At 35.1% G+C, this 21,702-nt stretch overlaps 1 protein-coding gene across 15 annotated transcripts in view; it reads left to right on the forward strand.

The window, feature by feature from the left end:
* The window catches only part of ROBO1 (roundabout guidance receptor 1), a 692,513-nt gene extending 671,197 nt beyond the window's left edge, over positions 1 to 21,316 (forward strand). For all 15 annotated transcript variants that reach the window (XM_085547220.1, XM_085547240.1, XM_085547251.1 and 12 more), the window contains 8 exons: positions 340 to 447; positions 2,998 to 3,142; positions 3,457 to 3,708; positions 7,289 to 7,698; positions 9,818 to 9,970; positions 17,120 to 17,428; positions 18,751 to 18,944; positions 19,523 to 21,316. In XM_085547220.1, the coding sequence (XP_085403346.1) occupies positions 340 to 447; positions 2,998 to 3,142; positions 3,457 to 3,708; positions 7,289 to 7,698; positions 9,818 to 9,970; positions 17,120 to 17,428; positions 18,751 to 18,944; positions 19,523 to 19,537 (1,586 nt within the window). In that variant the 3' untranslated portion in view covers positions 19,538 to 21,316. The remainder of the gene's footprint in view (positions 1 to 339; positions 448 to 2,997; positions 3,143 to 3,456; positions 3,709 to 7,288; positions 7,699 to 9,817; positions 9,971 to 17,119; positions 17,429 to 18,750; positions 18,945 to 19,522) is intronic.
* Positions 21,317 to 21,702: the final 386 nt, after the last annotated feature.

The raw sequence follows: 21,702 nt of genomic DNA on the forward strand, positions 1-21,702 counted from the left end.
AGGTGACGGTCTATTCATATGCAAAATGCCCACATAGGTCTACATATCCACTGAGACTTAATCATTGCAGAGACACTGCCAGTATCCTGTGCAAAGGATTTCAACTTACTTCATTTTTGTTATAGACGTATTCGCATGATTTTCCTTAAAATTACAGATACAATATAAAAATAAATATTTCATTATAGAATGATTTTCCTTTTAAAAAAAAAATCAGATTTATTTACTTATTTATTTATTTTCAGTATTCTCAGCAAATCTGCTTTGTGTTGTGAAGCAGATATATAAAAGTACATCAGTTTCTAAAGGGTAGCATTAACTATACTATTAAACTTTCAGATTACAGAGTAAATGACAGCATTGCTCCAACAATTCCATACAACCAGTCATATGACCAGAACACAGGTGGATCCTACAACAGTTCGGATAGAGGCAGCAGCACATCTGGTGAGTATCTAAAATGTTTTCTAAATGTTATAGTATTTAGACCTTCTAGCCATTGTTTCCACGTGTTACTGGACTTAAAGAAGGATGAGACACTAGAAAATTTTGTAGTGCAGGGACGTTAAGCAGTGTGAAAATTGGTTCAGTAGGTGCCTGTATTTTTGTTGTGTTCCCATGATTGCTTAGTGCCACCTAAATGTACATTAACTGATTGTTGAAAACTGTCAAAGCAATGAAATCAAATTGAATTTGGATGCTCTTACCCTACTGGTTAGTGCTATGATCTCCAGATAGAAACGTCATGAGAATGATTTTAATTGATGTGTTAACTGTTAACTTCCTTATGCTGTACTGACTCCTTTTCTGTATGTTAGCTCTGTGCACTTGAGAGAATTTTATGTCCAGAACAGTCTCAAGATACCCTAACCAATCCCATAAACTTTAAAAGAGCATTTATGTGTACAACTATTTTTACATGTACAGCAACTATTTCTACACACTTCAGTCACTATATATCAAAATACTCTTGTACATCATCCAGTTGTAGACAGTAAATAATTCAAGTTAAATTTTGTTTCTTCTAGTCATCTGCTGTGCAAAACACCTAAAAGTCCTTTGTAGAAATCTTGAAATGAAACTTAGATATTTCTACTAGGGAACATTGACCAGCGTACTGAAATTGTGCTGTGTGCTCGGGGGCAACAGAATATGGTTTCATTACTTCTTATATTGGCATTAACTTCTAAATTTCACCTTCTATATTTAGTAGAGATGTGAGAGATTTTCAGAGGCAAACCAGAACCATGCATAGGTTTAATTTGGGGCTTTATTGTAAGTCTGGTACTTAGCCTATGTTTATCTCTATTGAGCTGATGATAGGCCGAACTATGATCACAGTCACAGACTTGGTGGGGTTCTGCTAATGAAGTCTAGGGCTTTCCTTTCCACTTTCTATTCTGCTGTCTTCTTTGATAACCTTGTTGCCTTAATCCTAACCTGCACTCTGTCTTAACCTTTTATGACTGAGGTTGTGCATGTGGATGATTGGAATTCTCAATGGCTGGGGTGAGATGGGTGAGCATGGCTCCTAATTCTCCTATCTGTTCATGGTGTTCCTGAAGGAATCAGCCTTTTGCCTGGGTCTACAACTTAAGAATGTGAAATTGAGTCTCCTCAATGGCTTTAAGATCTTACATTGAGAATGAAACATTTCAGGGTGTGAACCCATGCATATTCAAAAAGAGAAGGTTATATTCTGCATGCTGACACTTATTATGGTTATTCTAATGCTAAAAATTTATAGTCCTATACCACAGACTCCAGTGGGAATGAAGCAAGGTGACCAGAGTAATAAATTAATTGTGCTGAACTTAGTATATGTCACGGTGCTTAGGAAAGAGAATGCAGATAATGGTCACCTTGGGATTCTTAAGGGTCTTGCTTGACATACTGATATACCAGAAAAATAATTGTGCATAGCAAAAATATACTGATATACTGATATCTGACAGCTAATGTGGGACAACAATAGGTGTAACTACTGTCTATAAGAATAGAAAAACTTAGGCAGCAGAAGTGAGAATGACAACCTTCCTAAATCTCACTGGAAAATATTTAATCTTGTGTCTAGGCTTAACTATGACTATAAAACTGTGTCTCAATTGAAGAGAGAAACAAGAAAACATATTTAAAAATATGGTGACTTTATCCACAATTAATGAAGTAACAGTAACAAAGAAGGAAAAAATGTACACAAAGGAACAATGGTAGAATCCCTTCTGATCATAACCACGTCCAACGTTAAAATTCAAGACCACCTGAATAATTGTTCTTATTCAAAGTTATTGGAATTGTTAAAGCTGCATTGTTCTATTATAAGCTATAATTTCCCAATTTCCCAGTAATAGTAGCTGAAAACATTTGAGCTGCACTTCATCGATCTTTGTTATTTTAGTTCTGCCAGCAATTATTTTCAACTGCACCTGCCATTTAGACTAAAACTGGTAATTTCATTGTGCCTAAAACGTTTCAGTGGACAAGTACAAATTACATATATTCAGTGACTTAATGCAACATTGGAACTTTAATAGATCATATCTGTATCATATTGTATTTTAGGTTCCAGCAATTAAATAATATAAAGGCACTTTTGAAAATACGTCTACAGCTCATTTGTTTTAGATGATAATCTATTAAGTAATTAATAGAAGTGGGAAGCTCATTCTTAATTACACTGCTTGTAAAATTATTTTATGGTTTTATCACATTTTGACTGTTTATTAACAATTCAACTTTTGTCTTCTATGTGTTTTTTTCCACACTATATAGATTTTCTAGTTAAATTCAACTAGTTAATAACATGGAGTAGTTCTACAAAAAACGTACAATAGCAAACTGGTGTAAAAAGAAGGAATACCAGTTTACTCCAACTCATCACAACAGAAAATTCCTAGAAAATTCACAAGAGCATGAGATTATGGGTATTTTGTTTTTCAAAGTGCAGGAGTTAGCGGTTATTTAAAAGTATTATAAATACATACTTTTTATTCACAGGGAGTCAAGGGCACAAGAAGGGTGCTCGGACTCCAAAGGCTCCCAAGCAAGCTGGCATGAACTGGGCAGATCTTCTTCCACCCCCTCCAGCACATCCACCTCCCCATAGCAATAGTGAAGATTATAGTCTTTCAGTCGATGAAAGGTAAGAACAATGAACACATTGTCCATTTCTACTTTTAATTGTTAGTTAATTGAACACTAACTTATTCTTCAGGCTGGCATTGAGACATTTATTTGGTACAATTCTGATGCTGCTTATGAACTAGCTGTAGACTATCTATTTAAAGAGACTTAATGACTGTGGTGTACATCCTTCCAGGCAGCTTTACTTAGCTGTTTTCAAGAGCACATATGAAAGGGATTTTTTTTTTTTCCTGAGCTCTTCATACATGTATCAAATATACCAATTACACAGTAAAAATATGTGTTCTTATTTTCTTACAAAATTAATTTTAGCTATGACCAAGAAATTCCATGTCCAGTCCCACCTGCAAGGATGTATCTGCAGCAAGATGATCTAGAGGAAGAGGAAGAAGATGAGCGAGGTCCTACTCCACCTGTCCGAGGAGCAGCTTCATCTCCAGCCGCTGTCTCCTATAGCCATCAGTCAACTGCCACTCTCACCCCTTCTCCCCAGGAAGAACTCCAGCCCATGTTACAGGACTGCCAGGAGGATCTGGGTCACATACAACACCAACCTGAACGGAGGTGTGTCAATGCAAATTCAGGGAGGAAGATGTGACAAAAACTGTCTTGGTCCCACTGAAAATTCCTGTTGAATTCAGTGAGGTCAAGATTTTTCCCTTGACATTTAATCTTTTAATATCTAACTTCTGATCCAGAATACTAGAACTATTTATAACCTAAGAAATATGTCATTAAATTGCCTTATTATTAAACCATGGTAAGAAATGCAGTATATCACTTTACAGTACATCCAGTGCTGACACAAGTTAACTTCACAGTTATCAGGATATTAAAGGGGTATCGTTAACACAGCTTACCATATAATTACAGTTCCATTGTTTCCAATAGATTTACTGCATTATTACCATAAAATAGCATGCATTATTTCACAGTAACTGTGCAATTAACTTGTCATCCATATGTATGAATATATATAAATATATGATTTATATAACCTATAGATTTTTCTCCTTTCATAAATCCTAATACAGAAATTACTACTTGCAAAATTTTCTTAACATTTCCTCCTAACCTCATTTAAAAGAATGACCAACATTAACAAAGGTAGATATTTGTTACAGTGAAATTTTGTTTCTACTGTGAGTAGCTTTTAGTGCAAACTACTTTGCATGTATACTCGCTCAGATTCTGTTCCATAAAACACTGAATTCTGAATGAGGCCTTATATGTGTTATGCTTACTTGTCTTGCTTTTTGATAATATGATGCAGCTTTTGCATTTAAAATTATTTTCCTTTTCTCCAGTGGTTTGCTGGAGTTGTTCATCATCACAAGGATACCAACGTAACTGTAATATTACTGTCATACTTTTTGTTTTGAGCAAACTACACGCTTGTTTTGAGCAGATTGTGTAACTTTCGATTTTTGAAAAGTTAGTTCAATTTTTTGTGTTTCCATTTTTAAGTAAGCAGTAGTTATTGTTATTCTTTTTTAATGGCTAATAACTGCTTTTATTTTTATTCCTTATTTCTGCTTGATCTGCCTTATTTTGTATCTCTTTTCTTTATTTGCTATGGTAACACTTCTTGTGCTGTTTATTTTTCTTTGTCCATCCATCTTCCTTAATCTTTATAACCACTCTTTATATTAGTGGATAGCTGATAATATTTTCCCATAATTTTGAGCAGCTCTAATGTGGAGGAACACAAAAGTGTTCGTTTTAGCATTTCTGTTTGCAGGGGTATTTAGAAGTTAAGCTAACTGGATGCTTAAAACAAAAACAGAATTACTAAGTAAGTTACTTCAGATTATGTGTTTTGGGAAGTAAGATACACTGAATGGAGTAGGCATTGGAGCATGTGTGTGCAAACACACATAAACAGAAAGTTCTCTCAACTTAACGACTCAGAGCAGGCCACCATAAATATCTTCTAAGTCACTGAAAAAATTCAAGTTTCATATCCCAGGATATTCCAATTTAAGCTCCTAGGGAATATTATTTACTCATTGAATTGATAGGAAAAGAAATTGAATGTCTATGTTCTGTTTTTTCCTGCAATGACTAAGCCTATTTTTTCTGAAAGTCTTACCACTGTTAGTGGGTAAGTTTGACTTTATCTAATTTACTTCTTCAAAAATTGTTTCTTTTATTTCTGCTATAGTCATCACCTCACTTTAAAATGATTCATATAATTCTGTCTACTTAATTGGCAAGTTTTTGGTGATGTTCATTTGTATTTAATGGTGTTGATATGACCTAAGGCATTGCTGTTTATGTGTTGGCTGTGCTCAGCAGTTGTAGCCCATTCTGGAAGAATGTTCCTGCTTTGAAAATAGTGTGACAATGCTTTTCAGTTAAAAATGCACTGAATGTTACCTGTCTGCATTGTTTTCACATTCTTTGCTAAATGGTAGTTTCACAGTGAACATAATGCCAAAAATACTGGTTTCCATACTTTTTATTAGCTTTGTTGTCCTGCCAAATTATCATCTCAGTTTCTGGTGAAAAACAGGTGATGACGATTGTGCACAGTGACATGTCTGTCTGATTAGCTTGATAAATTTATAGGAAACTCAAGTCTGATGTTTGGAAGAAAGGACAAGTAGAGGAAAAACTAATAATTAATGGGGTAGCAGAAGATGTCAATATTGGAATTAAGATCAGAGATGATGTCATCACTAAAGCAAGAACTGCTGCATCAGATAAAGAGGACCAAGTGTTGTAATTCTATATATCCAAGGACAGCGGCTCTAAATTAGCCTATTCTTAAAGACTGACAGAAACACTGTATTCCAAAAATGCTAACATATTTTGTGGTCAGTTACCTGTTTCATAATACTGAAGCCTAAAGAATGAAGAGACTGGCAAATATCTTGCAAGGGCAATTCTCACACAATTTTGAAATTAAGGCATTTAAACTCTACTGAGCAAATCAGAGCTTCCCATGTTCTAATTGCTTCTGTTCTTGTTTCTTCCATGAAATGGTTATTGGTGGATATCCCAAACTGACCTTGTCAACATAACATTTAGTACCTCATATTGGAAATGGAAAGTAGTGTCTGGATAATGCAGTCTAGGGAGATAGCAGCTTATTCACGCTACAGAGTAGTTTGTTTTTTTTTGTTTGTTTGTTTGTTTTACCTTCCTAAATTGTCCTTTCAACATTAGTAGTTCATTTATTAAAAGAGAAAAAAAAAAAAAAGAAAAAGAAAAAGAAAAAAAAAGTCACCTGCAAAAAGAAAACATTTTAACATTTTTGTTAACCATCCATTCAATGAGGTCATAGAGAAAAATTTCAAGAATGGAAAAATAACTGGAAATTTTTGCAAAGTGGACAGCAGTGTAGTTTTCTGGTAAGCAAAATAAACAGTCCAAACAGTCCAGCTATCACTGCAGAATGCATTTCTTTCTTTGAGACAAATCATAATTAAAGATCATGCTTGTGGCCCTGCAAACAAAGCCTGTTGTCAGTGATAGTACCTGGGACTTTAGAGAGAAGTTTTAAGTAAACAAAATGTCAAAGTAATTATATCTAATACATTACATCTTTAAGTTTCAGAAATCATTGCTGATGATTCTCAAGCTCAAAATAAATTAACTATTTACATGAATTCTGGTAAATTTAAGTTGTAGCATTACAGTAGAACATTTTTTTTTATTTTTATTTTTTTTTTTTTGCTAGCCAAGATGATTTTTTGCTAGCCACGTAGGCCAATTTGAAAAATAAGGAAACATCAGTATCTTTTCTGTTATCTTTTTGAATCATTGGGGTGGGTGGAGGGAAGATAATGTTTTTTGAGCAATCTGCTTCAAATTATCAATCTGTTTCAAGCTTCTAAAGTATAGAAGTATATATATATATACTATAGTATCTATAGTATATATATAGATATAGATATAGATACTATATATATCTGTAGTATAAAGTATACTGACACTTCTTTTGCTCTTACACTCAAGCATGCACAAATGACTTTAAATTAGTCCCATAAACACCTCTTCTACTACCTGTACGTGAATGATGTTAGGAAACAAGGAGTTTTATGCAACATAGGCTTCTTGTTTTGAATGATTTACTCTACTTTTTCCTCTAGCAGTGTTACGTGACTTCAGTTCTTCTTACCTTTGTATTTTTGTGCAGACGTCAACCTGTGAGTCCTCCACCCCCTCCAAGACCTATCTCTCCACCACATACCTATGGATATATCTCAGGTCCCTTGGTCTCTGACATGGATACTGATGCACCAGAAGAGGAAGAAGATGAGGCGGATATAGAGGTTGCAAAGATGCAGAACAGAAGACTCCTTTTGCGTGGCCTTGAGCAGACACCTGCCTCAAGTGTTGGTGATTTGGAGAGCTCTGTAACAGGGTCCATGATCAATGGCTGGGGTTCAGCTTCTGAAGAAGATAACATCTCAAGTGGGCGGTCTAGCGTTAGCTCTTCAGATGGATCATTTTTTACTGATGCAGATTTTGCACAGGCCGTTGCAGCAGCTGCAGAATATGCTGGCTTGAAAGTAGCCAGACGTCAAATGCAGGATGCAGCAGGAGGTGAGTCTGTCTTGTATATGATATGAGGAGGAGGAAAAATAAACCTCCCATTATGACATGTACTTATCCACAATCACTTCCTGAATTCCTGTTCATGTATTTGGAAATTCAGTTAGGGAAAAGGGGAAATTCTTACTTGTGGAAGAGGCAGAAGGGGATTTTTGCTGAAGCTGCTCAAATAAATTGCCTCTCTTTGTTCTTTCACATAAGTAGTTCCTATTTTTATTTTTTTTATTTTTTTTGTCTCATTGGTTGCTGCCAAACCTCAGCCCTGTTCATGGATTTCCAGCCAGAACTGAATGAGCCTAGCACAGTCTTGCCTAGCCGTGCATGACTTACAAAGCAGTGGAACAAACTTTGGAAATCACTACTCTACATAAAGCTGCTTAATCAGAGGTAGTGCTGTGTGTAAATATGAATATTTTTGTTATTATAGTTTTTTTTTTTTCTCCAAGTTCACTGCTCTGATGACCATTTTTTTAAATCCCTGCCAGATTTTACACTCCAACATTTCCTCTGAAAATTTACAGTTTCAAAAATATGACACCTTAATTATAACTGAGTGTGTTCTTACTCTTTCAGAAAAGTTTCCAGTCAGTTCTTTTCTAATAGGTACTGTTTTTTCCTAAGGGGTAATAAAAAAAAATAATTACAAAATTATATCCTTTTCCCAATGTAAGGCTCCAAGTATTTTCAGTCACTCTTTGTAAGAGATTTAATCTCTCTGTATTGAAATGTCCATATAATACTAAACCTTCAGAGTCTTATTTTCCCTTTATTTAAAAATATTTGTAATTGTTTCCCATTTCATATTTCATTATTAATTTTTGGAGAATGCTATTTAGCTTTCTGCTGTATTATTGAGATGAACCGGCTTTGTGCTGATTTCATAATTTGACAGCTGTTATTAGTTACAGTTTAGATGATAGATTATGAATATGTGGGAAGAACATTCCTTTTTTCTCCTAAATCACCACCAAAGAGATTAGTGTTTTGCTGTTGCTTTGCAACATACTGGTTATAAGCAATGGCAGCTTTATGTAGGTAATCAGCAACTTAACTAGTCCTGGTGAATATTGTCATAGTTCAGCTAAGAAATAAGAATAGTGCAGTATGTAATGCTAATTTCAAGCAGATACATTAATATTTTGTCAATCCTACTGAATTGCTAAACCTTGAATATTGGGGACCCTGACACAACTGTGTCCACGCTGACTCCATGGATTTGCAACATTCCTCTCTCATTTCTGATATCCTCTCTGAGTTAACAGTCCTTTGTTTCATTTCCACACAGCTGTTCATCATGAGGAGTGAGAGGGGAGGTAATTTAGTAATTCTGGATGAAATCCTGGCCATTTGAAGTAGGTGGCAAAGCTCCCATTCATATCCATGGAGCCAGGATTTCATACATTTTCTACAAATGCATTCATGCACATATATGTGTGTGTGTGTAAATTTATATATATAGAAAAGATTTTTTGACATCTTGTTACTACTACATGTAGATAATTTTACAACTGTCAAGTTCATGCAACAGTGACTTTTATGTATTGATATTACCTGTGCCTGAGTGCACATCCTGGAAATGTGACAATTCTTATCTGAAAATAAGCTATGATAAAATGCTAGTCATATATCTACAGTGCATTCTTATTAATTCAGCACAAAGCTGTGCTGGGGCCATCTGTAGCTAAGTCCTGCTAGAGACTTGCTCTACTTCTTGTGTAGGGGAATTCACTGTGTCCAAGCCAGGGGATGTGAAGCCCATTTAGAGAGTGAAACATTTTGTTGCCTGTGTAGGACTGCTGGGCTGGAAGCCTATCTATGCTTGACTGTGCATGGTTCTTAGGCTCCTTGAGCAAGAACTGCTCTTACAAACCAGTTGGATAGTTTATGTGGAACTAAGCCAGCTTGCCTATCTGTAGGATAGCAAATGTTTCTTTTTAGTTATGTCTTACTCTAAAACTGCCTACAGTAAAGATGAGAATATTAACAGTATTACAATGGTATTTTTTTAAGTGCTAGGTAGGCAGCTAGTTCTTCTGTGAAAAAAGAGAAGTGTGAATCATCTTATTTTGGATGGGAAAAATTATAGCTATTGTTCTGTAACAATTTTCAGGCCGTAGACATTTTCATGCATCACATTGTCCCAGACCCACCAGCCCTGTATCTACTGACAGCAACATGAGTGCTGTTGTAATACAGAAGGTCCGACCTGCCAAAAAGCAAAAACACCAGCCAGGACATCTGCGCAGAGAAGTCTACACAGATGGTGAGTCCACTGAAATGGGTGAAAACATCAGTGAACCTTTCTAACTATGCATTCTGTGTGTGTGTGTGTGTGTGAATTTTTTCCACAGAGATAACATTATGTTTGAGAATTCAGTGATTTGTGTTTCCTGTTGCTAAACACAGTGAACAAATTAATCATTTTAAATGCCATAGTTCCTTAATACTGTACACTGATGCTGCCACTCGAGAGCCTTGCACCTGTTTTCTGTAGTGTCCTAATCGGCTAATTACCATCATTATTTAAGAGCCCAGATAGATAGTACAGTCATTGAGAGTAATGTGTGGTTAAAATTAAAATCTTCATTCCCGTGACTAAATATTAAAGCATCTGGAATGTATTTTTTTCCTCTAAAATAAATAAATAAATAAAAATAAGAAACAAAAAACAAACATTAACCATTCAAATGGTGGACAACAGAAATCAGTGAATCTTAATCCTGACCACAGCATTCTTGCAAGCAGTTACTTTGTGAGTAGGAGCAAAATTTAATCATCTTCTCTCATGCCTTCACACACAATATCAACTCTTGCTGAAAAGGTAGTGCTTGTATTCCCATGGTACCGCAGAAGGATAATGCAAACATTGTGATGTTGTCTAGAGAGAGCCTTTAATGAAAATGCCTCAGGTGGTGCAACTTTTATTAAACCACTACCTTCCAGATTTATAAAACAACCCAAGGGCTTTGTTGGAAATTCATGTAAGATAAATTCTCAAAGACTTAACCCATCTTGTCTAGTTTGCTAAATTTGCTAACTGGGGGAGGGGAAAGAAAGGCACTATTCCCCACCTCCTGGATCTCAGCAACAACAATCTGATTAGGACTTTCATTACCAGGCTGAATTTTTTCAAAGAGGGGCATCATTTGCCATTATCATATGAAAGCCTAATATTGTAGATCCTTATCCAGGGTTACTAGAAGGGAGTTTTGAGCCACTTCTCCCTATGATTCCTGCCACTTGATGAAAAAAAAATTTAATACAAAGCGCACAGCACGATGAACAGAAGTAATTTAGCAATGAGTGGTTGTCCATGCTATTATCTGTACTTTATCCTGAGTATTTTCTCTCACTAGCATATATCAGATATTAGACTGCATTAAATGCTGGCATGACACAGTGCACCTGGGCCTCTTGGCTTATGCCCAGGCCCCTTCTGTCAGTGAGACTGAGCTGCTGGAATATTATCTGATTTCAAGAGGTTATTACAGTGGTTTTGTGCATGTTTGCTTCTGTGAAAGGACAGCGTAAGGTGTAAATCCCCAAACTGTTCCAGAAATGTTACATTTATTACACTCCTGCAATGGCATTTTTGCAAGCTTTTAAGTACATTTTATCAGTTTTTCCTATCTTGAAAGGAATGTTCTTAACTGAATATTTGGCTGAGCGTCAAATCTTGGCATAAACACAACACACCAGAAAGAAATCTGGACTGGAGCTTTGTATGGCCATTTTCTTTTAACATGGGAATAAATAAAAGCAGAACCTGCATTTGATGACAGGTCTTTGAGAAAGTAATTATACAAAGTTAAGTCATAGAGCATTGTGATTAGGTATTGCAACAGATTTGACAATTGTGATCAATATTTGTTTTGTGTTGCATAGCACATGCTTACTTCAGCATATTTCCTAATTAGAGAATTTTTGCTAACCAGTTTGGTGTGCAATTCAGTGTGGTTGCTCAGAACAGCAAATTATGTCTTTAATTCCTGCAGGCATGATAAAACCCAGTTCAAGCATTGAAGGGCTTTCTTTGGTTTTGTTTTCCTGTTGGTATTTTTGTTGTTGTTGTTTCAACCTATATCAGTTTACATAAGCATGTTTGAAACCTTACTGAAGACTATAACCATTTGCTTTAGCAGCTACAGCTATTAAGTAAACTGTCCCGAATTAGCTATAAAATAACATCTACTAATTGTTTTTCTTAAGTGGAGGAAAGTGATGTGAAAATGTGGATGAAACATTTGAGCACATCTGACCTTCCCCAGATCAGAATAGGCTTTTCTGCTGGCTTGAGTGTTACTTATCTTTTTTGTGAAGTATTACCTATCATGAAGATTTCTTTGTTTCCTCAGTGGGTGAGCATGCACGTTTCTAGTAGAAGAAAACTGCCATTATTCATCTAAGCATTTATTGCTGGCCACAGCCATAAAGTAAATAGTGAAAAGTGAAAAACACATTACTTCATTATTTTCTCAACCTTTTAAATTGGATTTACTTTCACATATAAATAATTTTCTACTGTTCCCAAAGAACCTGAGTTAGTATCCGCCAGTTCATCAAAATGCTTATGTTGGAAATTATGCACTCAGTTGTTGAAAAGGATATATAAATAAAAAACATCTTTAGTAAAAGTTGAAGAATATTATCAGCAGAGATGTACATACGTCATGTAAGATTCCGTAAAATGGTTCTTTGCACAGCCAGGTTTGGCAAAGAGGTTGGTGTTTCTGAATGTGTATTTATTACTACTGTAGCAGTACAAGGCCTACCACTAACACTGTACAGATAATATCAGTTTTGTATTCTCTGCTAGCATAAGTTCAAATGAGTTTCTCCTTTATGTGGAATGAAATTTTAGCTCAGTCACCTTATTCTTTGACAATCATCCAAGTGGTTGAATGTTCTCCAAATTTGTTGCTAAAAATCTTTGTTCATTAGATGGTAAGGATTAAAGTGCATGATTTTTATTTTTTTTTTAATTTCTCTTCATCTTTTAGAAGTTAGTTACTAAAGGTGAATTACAAGAACCAGCAAATGTACACACCTTCTCAACCTTGTCTGGCCTACTTACATATCATGTTTAAGAATGAAATTTTAAAGTAATGTTGTCTTTTCTAAAACACTGTATATGAAAGTCACTTCTCAACTGTGATAAATTTATTCATCAGTAATGTCAATCCTCAGAATTGTAAGCATGTAGATTTAATTAAAACAAAAAGCAACCAAACAGAAAAAGACCCACAAGGATAAAAGTCTATTGTCATTGCTTAGGTTCAGTAGGTTTTTCAATATAAATTACACCACTGATGCTGTTCACATGAGATTTGAAGTCCTGATTCTTTTTTAAATCTTTCAGTATCAAAGGAAAAAACATATATATTTTAACATTTTCACAACTACCTGTTCAGGTCTGCAACTGAGATATTTAGCTGTGTTGTCAATGACATGACATTAGGGCAGCTCACACAGGGTAACTGAACATTCACCTCATATTTACCCCATACTCACTTGGATTTTCATTTTGAAATGTAATGGCATGCTACTATGCATGCCAGCATCATTTGTACTTGTTTATGCCTCTACCTGTGAAAAAACCTACCCTGCACAAATTCCAGCAAGACAGAAAATAAGTAGGAATGCATTTCCTACCTCTATAATAAAACTTGCTTTTTATTGATAATATTTTTTAGATTTCTGGTCTCCTTGTAGTCTTTAATTCTGATTCAGATATTTGCTGATGTTGATTTTGTTGCTGAGGGAGGTTTTATGGAGTGAAAACTGGTTTAATATAAAAACGTTATGTAAATACACATAAAAGTAATAAAATAAATATAACAGCAACCCACTGCTTGTATACATCATAATGGGTGTCACCCAGTTATTGTGTATGTTTTGAATCACGTTTCCTTAAATATAAAGCATGAAAATAACTTCAATACAGAAGTAATATTAGCTGAGGTTATTACATATCTAAGAATCTGAAATGATCTTGCAAAGTCAGGGAAAAAGCTTTGCATGTTTGCATGAGTTCTGCATGCCTGCAATAATATGTAATAGAAAAAAATCCACAAAAATCTTGTCAAGTATTACATCAAGTCTATAACTACTGTTTTCTTCAGGAAATGACTGTAGGAATCTACAGCTCTTTAGGAAGAGTTGTCTAATAAGGCCTACTTCCTTTATCACTATTTGCAATTATTTTTTCTGCTTATTTGTGGTTTCTACATTTCAGTGCAAAACAAGCTTAGTAGATTCTTCCCTACTGTCTTTCTGCTTCTCCCATGATTTCTGCATCCATTGTCATTTAGAATGTTATTGAAAATAGTCATCCACCTTTCAAATGACACATATGGGAGGTTTCCTCTGCAAACTATGCATGCTTTAAAATGGCATCAATTGTTTTTGCTAAGTGGGAAGCAGTACAACAATAATACAGAAGCATGAATGAAGCATGTGTGTACTTCTGACCTTTAGAAAACACTTCTGAATTCTTTATATTGGTTTGACGTTGCTCTGTGATTTATTTTTTTATCCCTTACAATGGAAGCTTCCATTTTCCTTTTAGTAAAAAGTGTGCCAGTTCGTTCTAAAGGAGGGAGTCTGAATCTAGATTTTCTCTGTGATGTGAGCTGTTAAAATAAATACCACAGGGGTGCAATAGTGTTGACCTTGATTTTTTTTTCCCTCCATACAGGATTCTTCTCAGTAAGGAGTACTCTGTTATAATGAAGATTTTTTTTAGTTTCTCTGCAGGTTGCAAAAATGTTCTCAAATGAGAATATTACTTTTCTGTAGTTATTGTACTGTAGAGCTACTGATATTTTGTGAAGCTTTTTTTATACGAGTGTATCTTTCCTTTTTATGGTCAAGACTTAACACCTCTTTGTTCATTGTCCTGTGTGGCTGGGCAGAATTCTTGTATAAAGTGGCTTGTTCCAAGAAATATTTTATAGGCAACATGAAATATGCTTGGCTATGGTATTAAGCCAGTGCACTGGTATGCTTAAACTATTGGAGAATGTCTCCAAGAGTGACCAAAAATGTCAATATTAAGTATCTAAACTCTGTTTATTATCAGAAGGACAATTCAGTGCTCTGATAATTAAAAAAGACAGCCACTGGGGAATGTGAGACACAAAACATTGCATGACATTCTGTGGTTCAAGAGGCATACAGTTCTCAGTTAGAGATTTGTCGTTTGAGTACTTTTATCCACCTGGGATTCTGAGAGAAGACATAGTGAGGAGGATGATTTTCTGAGAAAAAAGTGTGTATTTCTTCAATTTAAAGCAGAACTTATTGTTACTGTTTTATTTTGTACTGAACAAGTTATATAATTACTAAAATATTCTCCAGAAGTGGTAAGGATAACATTTAGAGCTTTGTTTGTGAGCAATTACCTGATGTGCTTTGGCATGGACTTGGTAAGGTCTGATGCACTGGGCTCTCATGGAATGTATCATGTTCAGTACTGGACAGAGTTCACACGATCCTAGTTGCTGATTTACTTAGAGGATGCACACTTCTTGAGACCAACATTTTGGAGCAGATATTGATAGTGCAGTGAATTTATTTAGGTTTGGCTCTTCTGAGGCTAGAGTTCACAGGGCACTTTGATATGCAGTGGATGTAGACTGAATGCTGTTGCGATTTATGGAGTTTTGTTGCTAAAAACATTTAGGGAGTTGCAGAAAACAAAGGAATGCATCATAACATAGCTCTCTTGACCAAACAAGTTGTAGTTGATGTTTGAGAAGTTAATGAATGAGATGTTTCCTGCCTGTTTTGTACTTATAGTTCCTTCAGATGAACAGGTACAGTACACTCCCCAACTTACTGTCCAACTTGTATATAGCTAACAGGAATAGACTGAAAGACAGTTATTTCTTGTAAAATCATTTGGTACTTTCTTCAAGCCAAATATTAAGACACACAGAGGATATGTCTTGTTTTGTTTTACCAAGATGATGGAGTTCATGCAGCAAAAATGACATGAGTCTCATGTACCTAAATCCAAATTGAGAGGAATAATTCTGTGACATCTTTTTTCCTCATCATCTAAGTCTAGCTGACAGCTGATAAAATATCCAGTCTTACTTAAAACAGTTCAAGACCAGTTTAACATGGAGGATGCTAGTCAACTTGCATACAGTATCAAATTCTGTATTGCTGCACCTATCATCATGGCTAGACCAAGCCATTTGTGTTTTGTGTCAATGGAAAACCTCTTGAAAATTTCTGTCATCTGTCATATCCCAATTTATACATATATGTTAGATTCCTATTTTCTTCTTATGCATAATTGCTACATTTAGTCGTGGTCCAATTTAGTCAGTTTTCAGTTGAGATGTCCTCTTGAATAGACTGTATATTAACTGTAAGTATATATAGTGATGCTGTTTAAATACCACAGCTGCTCCAAGATTTTTATGGAAGTAGAAAGAATGAATGCACACTTAGAAAAGGCTGAAGTAGTAATTTTTAATTAACAGAGCTGTTCATTTTTCTTAGCAGTCTTATTTGTGAACATTAGCCTCAGAAACATCTTACCACCCTCACATTTTTCAACCTGTTTTTCTCTTATATCTTCGTGATTTGAACCCACAGTCTTTTTCCTTCACATTTTGTGTTCCACAAAGCCCTGTTATATCCAAATGAACAGTTTGTGCTTCCTGGTTTTCAGTTTTAGTACAGCAATAGAAAAATGTAACAAATTGGAATGCATGTCTTATAAATTCTGGTTAAAAATACACAAAATGTTAGAACTCTTTAAGCTGTACTAATTTTAGACAAATTGGGAAGAGTGGGTGTCTTTTAGTTTTGTTTTTTTCTGGCTGAGAGGTTGTTACATCTTTGATTGAATGTGGGTTGATTATATATCATTGGATACAAATGTCAAGAACGTGTATGTTAAAATTAACTTATTATCTTGAAAGAAGAATGTAGTAATTAAAGCAGTCTATCCCTACATGTATCAGCAGTGTGCCTGTACATTCTTTACCCCAGCTGACTTGTTCTAGTGCTCAGTATATTGAAAACCATGAAATATAGCAAAAGCTGTTGGTTTCTTGTATGAATTTCACAAAAATACTAAATATCAGCAAAATTAATAGCAGATATGCTGATATTCAAGTGCCTGAAGTTACTACAACTGTTTTGTTTTGTTTTAATTATTATTTTTAAGAAAATAATGTGATTTGGGTCTTTGCATTTGCAAAGCTTGATGCTTGGAAAAATACCCATCAGCAGTTATAATAGTAATGTAATACTTATTGAGGTTAAGAGAGAAGGGCAGAGGGAGGGCTGAAATTAAATAGGGCATCTGTTTCTTCAGCAGACATTAAATATTATTTCTAATTTTACTAATGTGTGATGTCATTTTAATTATTATTCTTTTTCTAATCTGTAGACTTGCCACCCCCTCCCGTGCCACCTCCCGCTATAAAATCACCAACTGCCCAGTCCAAATCTCAGCTGGAGGTGCGACCGGTCATGTTGCCAAAACTGGCTTCTATAGAACCGAGGACAGACAGATCTGCAGAAAGAAAAGGAGTGAGCTACAAGGGAAGGGACGGGGTGGATGGGAGACAGCATTCGGACATGCGGACAAATTCAGGAGAGCGGAGAGAATCACAGGAACAGCAAGGCGATGGGAAAGTGCGAGGAAGTAAAGCACCAAAACGAGAAGGCGCACCAGCAAAAACTCATCTTCTTCAAGGTTATTTTTCATGCCGTGGGTTTAATGAAGTATTATGTTGATGACTGTAGGGAAGAGACTAACTCTTTTCAGGGCTCTCACATACACCCATGAATGAAGCTCTGTTGACAGAATTGCCAGCATTTACCTTTAAATACGCAGTGGTAATAAAGGTCACATTGCAGATTTTCACTAGAGTAAAATGCAACCAAAAGCTTATAAAAACTGCTTTTCTGTTTTTTACTCCTTATTCATCCATCATATCTTGAAGCTAACAGTAATGAAGCCCAAAAATAAATATTCCGTGAGAGTAATACAGATCAATGTCCTTGCTTCTAGCATAGGTTCAGAATCTAGCTGTATCTAATCTAAGTATATTCTAGTTTGTAGGGGAACTGGCTGAAGTGAGATAGTATATCTGCAAGTCAAATATCTAATGTTATTAATGTTATTAATGTTAATGTTATAATGTTATATCTAATCTACCAAAGAACTGGTGCTTGGCTCATTTTTCTTTAATTAAGAAGGAAAGTGCCTCATCCTCTTAAAAAATAAGAATGCCAGGATACTGATTCATTAGATATTAGTAGTAACTGACATGGTATTAAATGTACCAGATCTGATCAATCAAATCTCTTTTTATGGAAGATGGTAAGATTACTAGTAAGTAGAACATGATTAGAGAAATTTGCCAAGTGTGCACTAAAGCTTTCAACACAGGTTCATACAAATGCCCTGGTCCTGTCTTCCTAGAGGCATGCAAGGTCAGTATCAGTGATGACTGGGTAGTAAATTGGTTTAAAGGACGCATTAGTAAGAGACTGTTACTAATTGCAGTTAGTTACTGTAGATAAAAGTTATTAGAAGGTTGCATTTGAGGATGACACAGGGACTTTAAAATATGCCTCTTTGTTTCTAACTCAACTTGGGAAATATAGGGTCTAATATTTAGATGCAATGAACTCCTTGTTCTAGTGAAATGTCATGCATGCATTGTCATTTCCTCCTACTCAGTCATATAGAAAATATACTGCAAGGGGTTTTTTTGTTTGTTTGTTTCATTTTCTTAGAGAGCATTGCAGGGATCATAAATTGAAATGAAGTGGGCATTAATCTTGAATAGTTTTTCTGTGGTGAACGTTACTACATGAATATTATAAATTTCCTCAAGAAAGCTTCTATAATGCTATTATGGAAACAGTGTATTTCATATTCTTGTCAGGCGTCACTGTAAACCTACTGAGGATCATAAAAAGTAAAATAAATCAGCCATCTGCAAAAATTTTGAGATTACAGTATCTCTGAGGTTGTAAACATAACAGTGTGTATATCTGATTATACAGAGGACATCCTGCCATATTCTAGACCAACATTTCCAACGTCAAATAATCCCAGAGATCCCAGCTCCTCCAGCTCTATGTCTTCGAGAGGATCAGGAGGGAGACAGAGGGCAGATCAAGCAAATATAGCCCGAAGAAATGTTGCAGAAATGCAAGTACTGGGAGCGTATGAACAAGGAGAAGAAGATGAGATGGAGGTAACTGTAGTTGTACTACTGACCATAAGTAGATAAATAGAAGTTTATTTTCTGTTCTTAGATGCCAAGAAGGTACTTTTCAACTCTAAATATTCTCCTCAAAAAATCATTACCTTTAATGTCTATTAACAGTATGCGTAAACCCAGAAAATAAATTCTAAGAATGTGTCAGGAACATAAAAGCAAGATGTTGCATGGAATAACTGTCTCCACACTAAAACTTATGGATCAGAACTTGCAGAAATAAAATATTTTAATGTGCTTCATTCAAAAGTCAAAATAAGGCATTAATTCATCTATGAACAATTTCCTTTCACAGTTTTTGAAAGTTTCAGCTTCTAGATTTTAGTAAATTTTATGACCTGCAAGCTCATTTTTGTCCCTGCTTCATGATGTTAATTCAATTTAAATCCTGACTGTAGAAGGAGTGTGCAACAAGCAGTCATAGTGCCACACATACTTAAAAGTAATAATGAATGTTTAAAGGAAAATCTCTATAAAGTATGTAAAACAATCTTTAAATAATAGAATCTAACTTATAGTCATTGGTGTCTTTTTTTTTCTTTATTTTCATACAGGAAACAGAAAGCTGAAGACAGCAACATGTACTGTAACAGGCTTTTGAAATCTAAACAAAAAAAAAAATCACTTAAGATGCCTCAAGTCTGATGATGTTTGACGCCAGAAATAATGTTCAGTGCAATCAGAGTGTACAATTTTTAATTTTTTTTTCATGCCATCAGAATGCTAGTTTTTATTTTACTCTTTCTTTGTAAACCCTCATTATTAGGAACAGCTCTTGCTTGTTCCCTGATGCTACATTCATCACCTCACTGCCCAAGAAGGCAGGTAAGCTGCTCTTCATGGTACGTAGTTCAGCTGCTGCTTCAAATTTGAGCAGACGCTTGGGATCTCCAAATTCCTCCCCTGACAGTCAGTGCTCAGTGCACTGCTGGTACACCAACGAGCCAATTGATAGTGTAACAAGTAATACAGCATTGACTGAAAACGTCCACAAAGTGAATATTGTGGAGAGCATTCTTTTAGTCTAAGGATTTTACTGTAGTCTGCTGTTAGTCAAATGGCATCTTGCAATTTCAGAACAGACCGTGTGTCTTGGTTTTTTTGCCAGTCTCTTGCTAACTTTTTGCAGCAGATACAGTTTTACAAATACAGATGATAACAATTCAGGATGAGGTGGCTCTTCTTATTGTAAATACGTACTCATTTTAAATCCCCTGTGGTACTTTGTCTTTCCATTTTCAACTTTAAGTACATTCTTATTAAAAATGTCCCATGGGATGAACAAGAGGTAAGGCAATGCGAATGGTATTCATCTAATCACGGCATGAGCGAGTTTATTAGAAACGCTTTCTAATTCTCAGCCTCAACAGTGCTGATGAAAACAAGAAAGAAAAGCAGTGGACATTTTTAATAAAGACTGGATAATATCATTGAGTGTTACTGGCCCAAATCTCAGACCTCTACTTGTGTCAATTCACCTTAAAGAAGTGCCACTTAAACAAGTTTCATTTGATCTTGGCGGTTATGTTTTTTGTAATGCACTGCTTATCTTTTTTTTTTTTTTCCTTGGTTTTAAAAGCACAATCACTAAACTTTGTTTGTAAACCATTGTAACTATTAACCATTTTTTGTTTTTTTGGTTGTTGTTTTCTTTTCTTTTTTGTCTTATTGAAAATGTTAAGCATTTGTTTGGAATATTTTTCGTTTTCTTTTTTGTTAATGCTCTATGTTTGTATTGGGAATATTTGAATGATGACAGATGGTAAAGTAACGAACCTTAACGTGGGCCATAATCAGAACACTTCTCATTTTTCCAGAACTTACAGAAAATTCTCAATTTTGTTGTGGCCTCTCTCAACATTGGATTATCATTAAAGCTGAAATAGAGGCATTAGTTGCATTGAATTTGCCAAATGATGTCCTCTGTCTGTAGAGTTATTGATCTTTTTTGTAATTATAAAATTTCTCTGTAATTGGTGCTAATGGGAAAAAAAAAGAAAAAAAAAAAAGAAAGAAAGAAAGAAAATATGTGTTTGTTTATGGAAAGCTATCAGGACTAGCCCCAGTGGAAAAGAAAAAGAAGGAAAAAAAGAAAAAAAAAAGAAAAAAAAAAAGAAAAATAGTGTTTTGGTGTTTACCGAGGACTGAAATTTTTCATTTAGCTAATTTTTAAAGAAAGGTTACATAGAAAGGATGTGCAGTACTAAAGGAACAATCCATGTGATTAATGTTTTCATTACGTTCATGTAAGAAACCTCATATTTTAGCCATAATTTTGCATACTGAGGATCCAATAATCAGAAAAGTAATTTTTGTCACATTATTTATTAAAAATGTTCTCAAATACATTTTCTTTCTTGTGTATTTTTTTGTGTTCCCTGGTGCTTAATTTTAGGGCCAATTCTGACCTTATCTCTAATGATTTGAATCAGAATCTATTCCACAGAAATCGTGCAGTTTACAGCGTCAGAAGCAGAGTAGGAAAGCTGGATGCAGCATAAGATTTTACATAATTACAATTGATTACCTTCAAGATCTGATATTTGGTGCTTCATGAACTGTGATAACTAAAATGTCCCTTAGCCTGCCAATTTCCAGAGGGAGCTGATGAAGAAAATCTGTACCAACAAAGGCATTCACCTCAGGGGTGTGATACATTGGTTACAAAGGAAATAAGATCCAAATACAGGAATGAAAATTATGAGTCATGTTTTTGTTGGAGGTCTGTACAAAT

Source organism: Coturnix japonica, chromosome 1, assembly GCF_054131305.1.
Source record: "Coturnix japonica strain WE chromosome 1, WE-NBRP24, whole genome shotgun sequence".
NCBI lineage: Eukaryota > Metazoa > Chordata > Aves > Galliformes > Phasianidae > Coturnix > Coturnix japonica.